The sequence below is a fragment of the Desmodus rotundus genome, chromosome 8, assembly GCF_022682495.2.
Source record: "Desmodus rotundus isolate HL8 chromosome 8, HLdesRot8A.1, whole genome shotgun sequence".
NCBI classification, from domain to species: Eukaryota; Metazoa; Chordata; class Mammalia; order Chiroptera; family Phyllostomidae; genus Desmodus; species Desmodus rotundus.
This window is the reverse complement of record NC_071394.1, coordinates 55,183,688-55,196,046: the sequence shown is the minus strand read 5'-3', so window position 1 is coordinate 55,196,046 and position 12,359 is coordinate 55,183,688. Positions and strand designations below refer to the sequence as shown.

At 42.2% G+C, this 12,359-nt stretch overlaps 1 protein-coding gene across 2 annotated transcripts in view; it reads left to right on the top strand.

Annotated features, from left to right (window-relative positions):
• Window positions 1–12,359, top strand: part of JPH1 (junctophilin 1) — a 90,085-nt gene that overhangs the window by 61,090 nt on the left and 16,636 nt on the right. For both annotated transcript variants that reach the window (XM_053930202.2, XM_053930201.2), the window contains exon 3: window positions 2,975–3,093. In XM_053930202.2, coding sequence (XP_053786177.1) covers window positions 2,975–3,093 — 119 coding nt within the window. The remainder of the gene's footprint in view (window positions 1–2,974; window positions 3,094–12,359) is intronic.

Here is a 12,359-nt window from a genome sequence, read left to right as displayed (position 1 = left end):
CTGGTGAGGGTCTGATGAATTATGGATGTCAGCAGTCTTGATTGAATGAAAGGTTCGAGGGCTTGCATGCCCTTTTGTGTGTGTGTGTTTTCCATGTGACCAACAACAGCAGCCAGGCATCTACTGTGAGCTGTTTGAACTCATCTTGCCAGACTAACCAGCCTGAACCCCCATCCCCCAACCCATGAACAGTGGCATGTCTTACCAGTTGGCTGATTAAAGGGGCCATGTGTTGCTCTGGAACTGAGCCTGGGATTTGAACCCATGAAATCACTGACATGAGCCAGGGTCAAGCCCAGACTTCCCTCCAGGCAAAATCTAGACATATCAGTGGTCTGGCCACACAAAGCTGGTGGTAACAGCAAAGTCAGAGTGGGTTCCTATTCTCTTCTACTTCTTGTGATCAAATCCAGGGCTACTGAAAGCTCCCAAACAAACCTCTGGTTTCCAAGTCCAACGTGGTTTTGATTCATGTTGCTAGCAGTGCCGGAGCTTTGACACAGGGATGGGCACTGGATGGAAAGGTCCTCCTTCCCTGTTTGGTCTTATAGGAAAGAGCACGTAAAGCAGGAAAGGGTTAAGGCTTCACTGATGCTCAGCTTCCAAAATATATTTGCAGAAAGGTTAAGCTGTATTTGTCGGTGTTCCAGTTTTACATACTGTAAAAAGTGACAGAAATAATACCACTATTTTATTTTACTCTGTTGTAGTAGGTTGTGATTGTATCAGAATAAGTTGTTGGCATTTGAGTTTTGTGAACTTGTCAGTGAAGGTCTCTAACAGGTTTTATTACAAGGCAGACTAACTGCATTCTTATGGTTTCATTAATTATGACACCTGGACATAATTGGACTCTAAGAATAGCAGATAACAGGGAAAAATAATTCTGGGAAAAAAGTCTTGAGATTCTGGGAAACTGAAAAACCATACAGAGGCCCCCCCCATAGGTGCCCGTGGGACTGACGTATCACCTGTCATCTGTGATAACTGCCGTGTGGGGTGATGAAGCCGATTGTTTTGGAATATGCCATAACCCTCTTAATTTTATCTCCATTTCAAGATACCCTTTAGACCGAGATAATCTAAAACATCCTTCAGGACTCAGAAATAACAATCTTGATGATTCGATGTTGATCCACTCCTTTTTGACTAATAGATTTTATTTTTTTAGAGCAGTACTAAGTTTACAGAAAAATTAAGTAGAGTAGAGAGAGTTCCCATATACCCCACACCCACATTCCTGTCATTGGTGTCTTGCATTAGTGGGTGCATTTGGTACAATTGACAAACTAATATTGATACATTAATATGACTAAAATCCATGGTTTACATTAGGGTTCACCCTTTGTATATTCAGTGGGCTTTGACAAACTCGCAATGTCGTGTATCCCCCATTACAAGTGTCACACAGAATAGTTTCACTGCCCTAAAAAAGCCCATGGGCCACCTGTTACTCCTCACCCACTTTCACCCTGGACCCTTAGCAAACCGCTGATCTTTTTACTGTCTGTATATTTTTGTCAGTCCACTCATGTGTAAATAACTACTTAGCTATTTCATTCCTTTATTTATAAAGTGAGCCCTCAAGAAATACTGTGTGCCAGGCAGTATTCTATACATTGGGCATGTAGCCAAGGCCCAGCCCTTTAAAATCCCAGTCTTCCTGAAGCTTATATCTACTACATCAAACCTCCAGGCTAGGTCGTAAGTCAGAGTGAAACAGCCCCATGAGAGCACAAGATGAGAGGGCACAGTTGGAGAAAGTAGCTGGAGAATGGGGCCTCCTACCAGTTAGCCCATGGTCTCAGGTCAGGTCTCACCCTCCTGTTTCTTGTTCATGAAACTCTGTCTGCTGGCCTCCTCCAGCATCTATGTTTTCTCTCCTAAGACCAGTGAGGGCACAGTGGCCTCCTAACTACTCTCTCTACAATAAGTCTAGGTACTCTTAGGCTTAAGTTTTTATTAGTAGTTACCTATAGCCCTGCCTGGTGCTCATGGAATAGAATATAGAGCTTACAAAGTTATAAGAAATAGGTGCTCATGATCATCATCGAAGTATTACCTGCCCAAAGTCTTCTCCTTTGGAAGTAGGTGACCTGAAGTTCTCGGTCAGGTCCTCCAAATCCCCTCTCCTCAAGCAGACAGAAATCAGTTCCCTGTTGTTGCCATAAGAAGTTCCATTGTTCTTCCTACTGCCTTTTCTCTTGCCACAGTCCTCGAGGAATATAAGAGGTCTCAGTGAGAGAGGATGGGCCCGGAAGAGGACAGAAGACTGAAAGAGGTCCATTTCCTCCTCATCCCTCCACCTGTTTCCTTTTTTTTTTTAAACCAAGAAATGTGCTTAAAGAGCAACTAAATAGATTCCTTGGAACCCCTCTGAGCACATTCTTACAGCAAACCTGGAGGTCTGCACCTGCAGGCTGGTGAGAGCCGATTGTGTGCATCTTTTCCCAACTACACAGTGGCATCACACTGGTAGCCTGAAATCGGCCATGGAGAATTTACACCATGGAAATTGGTCAATGTGACAAATCAGAGTTTTATGTCCCCCCCCAACCAGAGAGCTACTTTACCAGCATAACATTGGGCAGCCCCTTAACAATCAAATTCCACCATAGGGATTAAATATACAAACACCGTGTTGATGTCTATGCTCTAATTCTACTCTCCGTGGTTTGGAAGAAGAATGGCCACCAAAGGCAACAGGAGATTTTAACCAGTGAGCTTTTCATCACAGTGTACCGAACTTGCTTATCCATCGTGTCTCTTGAAAGAAGGATTGAGGCATTTTATTGGTCGTTTCATGCATGTTGCCTTCATTGAAAAGTAACAGCAAGAGGGCTCGTAAGACTTGCTGGTGCAGGTGCAGGGCCAGATCACAATTAGCATACCTTTTTTGTTGCAGCCAGTTTGCTTGTCAGCATGTAATTAACGAGGTGCCACCCTGATGACTGGTCCTTTGTGCTCCCTGCAGGACCGCGCATGCCAGAGCCAAAGCTGACGCTGCAGACCAGGCCGCGCTGGCTGCCCGCCAGGAGAGCGACATCGCAAGATCGGTGGCCAGGGAGCTGTCACCTGACTTCTACCAACCAGGTAAGATCGAGTTGTCCTGTGGTAGAAGAGGTAAGGGCATTGCCTCTGATTTCCTTTTTTGATTATTTTCCATTTAACTGAAACATCTGTGCTTCATGAATCCCAGAAATACTAGAAAACAAGAGGCCACATAGTTAGAAATTATCGGTAGTCTGAGTGTTAGCACTGGAGATTCGGTTTATTCCCCAGTGTATCTCCCTTCCTCCCTCCCCACCCCCAGCAACAAACCGAGCTGATAGCAGTAAAGAAGATGGGAATCCAGCTCTCTTCCCTGATCCTAAGAAAGTGTACGAGTGTTTAGTGACTGATGCAGATGCTGTAACAAATACCCCAAATCAGAGGCAGTAAGAGAAGAGCCAGTAGTAACCATATTTGTTTCAATATGCCTGAACTAAAGCTCACAGGAATGTGGTTAGGAGATACAGGAGCACACCACATAAAGACAAGTGACTCCTTACAGGTTGAGATGACCGTGTATGTCCTCATGGATGTAGTGAAAGTGACCACCTCAAAAAATAAAAATCAGTCCTGGTTTTCTGCCTCTTGGGTGTTATAAAACAGCAATAAGCACATATTTTCAGTAGGTTTAAATACTGAAGTCACATTCTAGTGGTTTCCAACTAGACTGTCTCCATCCCTTTCTGTAATACACTGGTATTAATAAAATGGCAGTAGCCATTTTTGTGTGTGTTTCTCCATTGTTTTATGAAGAACATCTTTCCAGTGATTGCTTAAAGGCTCAATAGAGTTCTAGGAGAAGAGACCAAAGATGTTCTAAATTTCTAAATGTCAAAATTTATATTTTCTCAGTGAAGAATTTTTCCACATCAGTTTCTATTAAATCAAACTAGATAACCTGCACCCTGCACAACATACATGTTCAATACACATTTGGTTCCAGTGGAGGTGATAGAATATGGGGGCCCATAGGGCATTGCTGTGACAAAATGAATAGGGTAAGCCACAGTATGCAGAATAGCAAGGTCCATATAAAAGCTGGAAAGCTGGCTGTAATAAAGGATGGAGGAGAGAGAAGGAAACTTTTTTTTTCTGCAAGGAATGAAGACAGTAAAAGGCCAAGTAAAGAAGACTCAGTTTTTGTGGAAGAGGCTGGGGCAAGGCCCAGTCTGGACAAGTGATGGAGTTATCACAGAGTGAGTGATTTCTGTAATAGTTCAAGGGAGGTAGCCAGTGATAATGGGTGTTTTCCTTCACATGCATTACTTTAACCCTCTGGCTGAGATTGAAATCATTTAATATGTATGTTTATTTTGTCAGGAAAGGGAAACTTTCCAATTTTTAAGGTAACCTCAGGTGCGAAGAAACTACTTTCTGGTGTGACATGAACTCTCTTCACTGGTATCTGAGTACATTGGCAAACTACCTCTTGTAAGATGTGAGAGCTGGAACCAAGAGGGACTGTCACATTCCGGCCCTGCAGGGCTGGCATTGTCAGGAGAACACACTGCTCAAGAACCAGTAGTGACTGAGCTGCTTTGAAAGCAAACAAACTTCCTATTGTTGTCTGCAGATGCTAATTCCTGGATTCTGTTGTTAATTCTGTTGGGGAATGGGGTCCCTATGGATTTCTACTAGGTGCTACCAAGAGATAAGTGGTATGGGAGGTCATCTCAGTTTCCCAGACAAAATGGTTTGAAAAAGCCTTTTATGGTGTAAAAGCATTTGAGGGATAAAAAATATTGTGGGAAAATGTAATTCCACCCTTTCTGAGTGAAAACAGCTTCATGGAAGCTAGTTGTCACTCAGTAATGAATACATCCCTGTAGCAGGATATGGCTTTATTTGAGACAAGAGCCAGGGGGGTGGGGGCGGCCGTAGTCCCCTTTGACCCACAACCAGCACTTCCTTTGGCAACTGTCTAGAAGGTCTTTCTGTGCTGAGTGTTACTGATCTTCTCGAGGGAGCATAACCCATGCTTTCCCCTCTGCATTACAGGGTGGCAAATCAGACATGTCTAAAAGGGTTTTCAAGTACTTTTTAATTTATATACCTCAGATATAAATGATTCCCTTGTTGGGAATGCATGTGTCGTGCAGTCAGAGCTGACACTTTTGATCACTTGCATGGAAAGTTAATTACTTCAGGACCGGGCGATATTTTCACATGTTTACCGTCTTTGTTCAATCTTATGCTTTTAGTTCAAAACTCTATGATTCTGCAGCTCAGTTAAAAACTAAGGAAAAATAATCTGGCCCTGTGGGATGCCTCTGAGTAAAGGGTTAAATTCTAATAAATAAAAAAAAAAACATACAAATGGGTGTGAATGTGTGCGACTACATATGTGCACAGAAAAATAAACTGCCATGAGTATGAGTGACACGGCAAGCCATCCCCCAAGAGTTTAGAGAAGGGTTACCCTCTGAGAGCTTAATTTTAAAATGAACCCATAGTACTGCACAGAGATACACAAAGTGCTCAAAAGTGATACCCTGGGTTTCAGTGTTGCAAGATTTCCGTTAAACCTGATTGAGTGTATTAAAACATCTAAAGACAGAATTGGTTACATGAACAGTATAGAAAAAAGAGTCACAGAGGCAAATTTTGGCAGCACCCATCCACACCCTATCCAGAGGAGAGAGGAGCCTTGGCCAAAACGTAAGACAGAATGTAGTAGTTGTATTGGAAGGACATTCTATTATGCAGAAGGATGCAGGGAACTGTCACCAGTGGTGTGTGGCTTTATTGGCAAGATTGTCCCACTGAGGAATCGGCTGCATCGGGCTAGCTGAGGCTCAGGCCTTCAGAAATTTGATTCATCTTCCGCTTCATGTCCTAATTCCATGTTCACCAGCAACCTTTTCATTTTAGTTGAACTTCTGGTGCAGGTCAACCACAAGGAGAGCATGCACTCACTGGTGGTATCAGTCCAGTTCTAATGTCCCTGGCCTATGTGACATTAGAATTGGTTGTTGTAAAATAATGAGTCAGCCTTCTGGTGTTCTGCATCAGTCTCGGGAGGTTTGATGGCAATGGCAGTCTGCCCCAAGGGGTCACTCTGCTTCAAGTGCAAGTGAAATCAGGTTGCTAAGCCAGGATAGGTAAGATGAGGCATGGTTACTAAGGAAAGGGGAGTGGGGCATGGTGACAGTATGATTGAGAAACTATATATGTATGGTTGTTTGTCTCACTGTTACAATTTCCTTTTAGTCAAGATACACTTTGTTTTTAATAATTAAGTGGTATTAAGTAGAATATTGAATTTTTATGTTTATCAATTGGGTAAGTGATAGAGCATGGATTAAAAAAGACTAAGAAACACTGGCCTAGAATGCGGCAAATGTATTACATACAGTGAGCCTCTCTTCAGAGATAGCAAGCCCAGTACAGATAGGTAGGAAACAGAACAGAAAGGGGTGGCCTCCTCTGCAGTTCTTCCCAAAGATGAGAGTAGGTAGGGAGATGGAGAGACATCTCTCCACTTGTTTTCAAGGACAACAGGTAGGTAAGGAATGAATGTGGGTTCTATAGAGGCATCACCTCACTTTTCTCCAAGGATGAGAGGTAGATAGGAAAAGAAAAAGGTGCTGGAGAGACTTCTCCTCAAGCAAAAAAAGAAAGGAAAAGAAAGTGGTAATGGAGAGAATTTTCCTCAATTCTTTCCAAGGATGAGAGGTAGGTAAGAAGGGATATGGGTGCTGTGGAGACGTCTTCTCACTTCTTTCAAAGGATAAGAGTTTGGTAGAAAAAGTAAAGGGAGGTGTGTGGTGGGCAGAATTCTCCCCACTTCTTTCAAAGGATGAGAGGTAGGTGGGGAAGGGAAAGTACGGTGATACACAAGAGACTTCTCCCTCTTGTTTTCAAGGATGAGAGGAAGGTAGAAGAGGAAAGGGAGGTGGGTGCTGGGGAGACTGCTGTGCTCCTCTGCCCAAGGACAAGAGGTAGGGGAAGGAAAGGGAGCAGGGCGCCTTCTCCTACCTTGTCAGGTTCTAGTAAAAGCCTTCTCCCTGAGTTTTTTCTTGGTTTCTCCTGGGTGCATGCAGGGAGAGTGACAGAACTCTGCTGTCTTCCTCTTTTTGTAAAGACACCAGTTCCATCCTGAGGGTTTCACACTCATGATATAATCTAATCCTACTTACTTCCCAGTGGCCACACCTCCAAGTATCATCAGAATGTGGGCTTATGGCTTCAAACTATGGATGTGCTTCAAACTATGGATGTGGAAAGCACATCCATAGTAACATTCAGTCCATAGTAACATGTATTTGCAAACACACAGTAAATTTATTACTTTAAGTAAAAAATGAAGTCTTTGGCATAGGTTACTATGGGCCTATGTTCATACTTCTGTTATTAATTAGAAGCCTCAGGAAAGAAAGGATACAAGATGGCAGTGGAGTACGTGGAAGTTATACTCACCTTTTTCCAGGACCAAACTGGAATTACAACTAAAATGTAGAGCAAGCAGCCTGAATAACCATCTGAAGACTAGCTGAAGAGAAGTCTGACAACCAAGGATTTACAGAAGAAGCCACATTGAGACTGGTAGGAAGGGCAGGGAGAGGGAAAAGGGCTGGCTCTGCTCCCACAGGTGGCAGCTGAGGTTCAGAGGGATGTCTCAGTTGTGTGGTATATGGGGGCTACTCCCCTGAGGAGTGAGGGGTCTCAGCTTCAAGCCAGGCTCCCCAGCCCAGAGTACCAGGAAGAGGGACCCATATAACATCTGGCTGTGAAAATCAGGGATTCTGTCCACGAGGAATAGATGGGAGTCTATTAGAGACATAGGTGCCCTCTTGAAGGGCCAATGCACAAAATCTCATTCATAGCCACTCACCCTTGGATCTGGCAGAGAGAGAGCAGAGAGGACTAGAGTTGTGTGAGAAGAGACTGGGGTTTGTGGCTCTGGGAAGACAGCTGAAGGGATACCTCCAGGATCCCTGTACTGAGCTATTCACCCACACCGCAGACACCATCAGCCTGGGGGAATGCAATAGCCCCACCCTCTGGACTCCCTGTGCAGCTGTGCCTTTTTTAGGAGTCAGCTACTTGGGCTGGGGTGTCAGTGACTGAGTTGTGTGACATCAGGGCTTGAGCCATTCCCCCATTTTCCCATGAACATGACTAGAGCTTCCCCCTCATGAGAAATTCACTAGCCCCACTCTCTGGACTCCTGGTGGTTCCACCCTACTGAGGTATATGCAGAATCCAGGACACATTGAGTTGTACAGCTGTTGGCAGGGGTCATTGTTCCCTCTACCTTTCACCAAGCCTGACTGGCATCTCCCCTTCACAGGAGATGCACTAGCCCCATAACTCTGAACTCCCATCAGCCCTGCCCTGCTAAGGTTGGGCTTCTGGCAGAATGTGGGACACACTGAGTTGTGTGGCTCTAGGACAGGGATCATTTTTTCCACATACGCCCCACCAATACAGAGGCCTCCTTTCACACACACCCAAACCTTGGTCTGTTTTGGCCTGATAAATTCTGCTAGCCTCACCCTGATGACTCCCTGAGAATTGCCTAACCACAGGGGTATGCAAGCACCCAGCCGAGGGCAGCTAGATAGCGTATGCCCTGGAATATATGTTGAACGGCCTCAGACCCAGCACTGCTACCAAGTTTGAACCCATATCAATCTCATGAACACCACTCATCCCTACGTGGTGACTCACTGGGAACCTAACTCATGCAATTTGAGTACCACCAGTAACTGAGCTTAATAGGCAGCCAGCTGGCAGAAGCAGATATTGGGGTGCCTTGGGATTTTTCTGACATGTTTTCAGGCCCGTGTTGATAAAAGTGTCCTTGGTGCACAGCTTGATTCTTCCTGAGGACACCAGGCCCAGAAGAGGCAGCCACAAACTGGATTGCATTGTAGCTTCAACCAGGTTGTCCAGGGCCAGTCACAGACAGCATCTGACATTGGTCTGCACCAGAGTGTCTTACCAAGAGGCCTCAGAACTAACACACCCAGTAACTAGCTTCAGACAACATCAGAGCAGTTTCCAGTCAGCTTCACAAACAGTATATCCAAAGGGAAATCTCAGCACCAGACCCCGCTGAGGTGGATACCACTTCAAGTGGTCAGCACCTGCATAGCACCTCATACACTGTGGTCAGGGTTGATCCTCAGAATTAGCCTGCCTGAGAGTTGATCCCATGCACCAACAGGCCAGTAGCAATCAAGACTCAATTACAACAGGAGGGCTCACGTAACCCACACAGTGACATTCCTGGAGCTCTCAGCATAGGTGGATCAAGGAGACTGTGCCACTGGGTCCCACCTACTGTATAAGTCCACCCTGCCAAGACTGGGATTCATAGCAGATTTACCTAATACATAGAAACAAACACAAAGTAGCAGATAAAATGGGAAGACAAACATGCCCCAAATGAAAGAACAGGAGAAAGCTACAGAAAAAGAGCTAAGTGAAATGGAGGCAAGCAATTTATCACATATAGAGTTTAAAAATATGGTTATAAGGATGCTCATAGAACATAATTAAATCTACAAAAGCATGAAAAAGGACATAGAAACCATAAAAAAGAACCAGTCAGAAATGAAGAATACAACATCTGAAGTGAAGAATTCACTAGAAGGAATAAACAATAGGTTGGATGAAGTAGAGGATTGAATCAGTGACTTGGAAGACAAGGTGGCAGAAAACACCCAGTCAGAGTAGGAAAAAAAAAACACCTATAAAAAATGAAGATAATTAAAGAGACTTTTGGGACAATATGAAACCAACAACATCCACATCATAGAGGTGCCAGAAGGAGAAGAGAGAGAAAGCAAGGGATCGAGGACATATTTGAAGAAATAACTGAAAACTTCCCTAACCTGATGAGGGAAAAACATACAAGTCCAAGAAGCACAGAAAGTCCCAAACAAGATGAACCCAAAGAGGCCCATACTAAGGCACATCATAATTAAAGTGGCAAAAGTTGAAGACAAAGAGAATCTTAAAGGCAGCAAGAGAGAAATGGTTACCCGCAAGGGAGCTCCTATAACTGTCTGCTGATTTCTTAACAGAAGGGATTGGCATGGACTATTCAAAGTGATGAAAAGCAAGGACCTACAACCAAGACTACTTTACCTAACAAGGCTATCATTTCAAATTGAAGGAGAAAATAAAGGACTAAAGAAATTTGTTACCACCACCCAGTTTTATAAGAAATGTTAAAGGGTCTTCTTTAAGACAAAGAAGAAGAAGAAGAAGAAAAAAAAACACAGAGGAACACAGAAGAATAAAATGGCAATAAGTACATACCTATCAATAATCACTTTAAATGTAAATGGATTAAATGCTCCAATCAAAAGACATAGAGTAGCTGAATGGATTAGAAAGTAAGACCCATGTATGTGCTGTCTACAAGAGACCCATCTCAGGATGAAAGATATATACTGACTAAAAGTAAAGGGATGGAAAAAGATTGAAAATGGAAAGGAAAAACAGTGGCAACAATACTTTGGCAAAATAAACTTTAAAACAAAGGCTATCATAAAAGACAAAGAAGGTCACTACGTAATGATAAGGTGAGCAATCCAACAAGAAGATATAACCCTTGCAAACATTTATGCACCCAATGTAGGAGCACCTAAATATATAAAGCAAATTTGGTGCACATAAAAGGAGATATTGACAATAATAAATTCACACCCCATTGACAGAAAATGGATAGACATTCCAGACAGAAAATGAATAGGGAAACAGTGGCCTTAAATTACACACTAAATCAGATGAATTTCATTGATATCTTCAAAGCATTTCACCCCAAAGCTTTAGAATATACATTCTTTTCCAATGCACACGGAACATTTTCTAGGATAGACCACATGTTAGGACACAAAACAAGTCTCAGTAGATAGAGAAGATGCTTGATATGATTTTAATCTTCTTAGACAATAATAGTAAGAAACTAGAAATCAATCACAAGAAAAAAAACTGAAAAACACAAAGACATGGAGGCTAAATAACATCTTAGTAAACAATGAATGGGTTAACAATGAGATAAAGGAAGAAATTAAAATATACCTTGAAACAAATCAAAATGAGAACACAACAACCCAAATCTGTGGGACACAGGGAAAGCAGTCCTAAGAGGGAAAGTCATAGCATTACAGGCCTACTTTAAGAGACAAGAAAAATCTCAAACAATCTAACTTTACACTTAAGGGAACTAGGAAAAGAACAACAAACTAAGCCCAAAATGAGTAGAAGAAAGGAAATAATAAATGTCAGAGCAAAACCTACCCTCACACTATTCCAAAAAATTCAAGAAGAGGGAACACTGCCAAGCTCTTTTTACAAGGCCAACATTATCCTAATTCCAAAAGCATATAAACACACTACAAAAAAAGAAAATTATAGGCTAATATCCCTGATGAACATAGATGCTAAAATCCCCAACGAAATGTTAGCAAACCAGATCCCGACATACATTAAAAAGATCACGTACCATAATCAAGTGGGATTTATTCTGAGGATGCAAGGTTAGTAAAATAGTCACAAATCCATAAATGTGATACACCACATAAACAAAATGAAGGACAAAAATCACATGATTATATCAATAGATGCAGAAAGGGTATTTAAAATCTACCACCCATTTATAATAAAACTCAGCAGAGTAGGAATAGAAGGAACATAACATAATAAAGGCCATATATGACAAACCCACAGCCAACATCATACTCAGTGGACAACAACTGTTTCCCTTACAATCAGAAACAAGATAGGGATGACCACTTTGACCACTTTTATTCAGTACAGTACTAGAAGTCCTAGCCACAGCAATGACACAAGAAGAAGAAATAAAAGGCATCCAAATTGAAAAGGAAGATGTAAAACTGTCATTGTTTGCAGATAAGATGATACTGTATATAGAAAACCCTAAAGATTTCTCGAAAAAAAAAAAAACTACTAGAACTGATAAATGAATTAAGTAAACCAGCAGGATATAAAATAAATATCTAGAAATCAGATGCATTTATACACACCAATAATGAACTATCAGAAGGGGAATCTGAGAAATCAATGCCTTTTAAAATTGCATCAGAAAAAAAACACCTATGAATAAATTTAACCAAGGATGTAAATTGTAAGACACTGAAGAAAGAAATTGAAGATACAAGTAAATGGAAGCATTCTGTGTTCATGTATAGGAAGAATTGACATTAAAATGTCCATACTACCACAAGCAATCTACAGATTCAACACAATTCCCATCAAGATACCAATGGCATAGTTCACAGAATTAGAACAAATATTGCAAACATTTGTATGGAATCACAAAAGACCCCAAA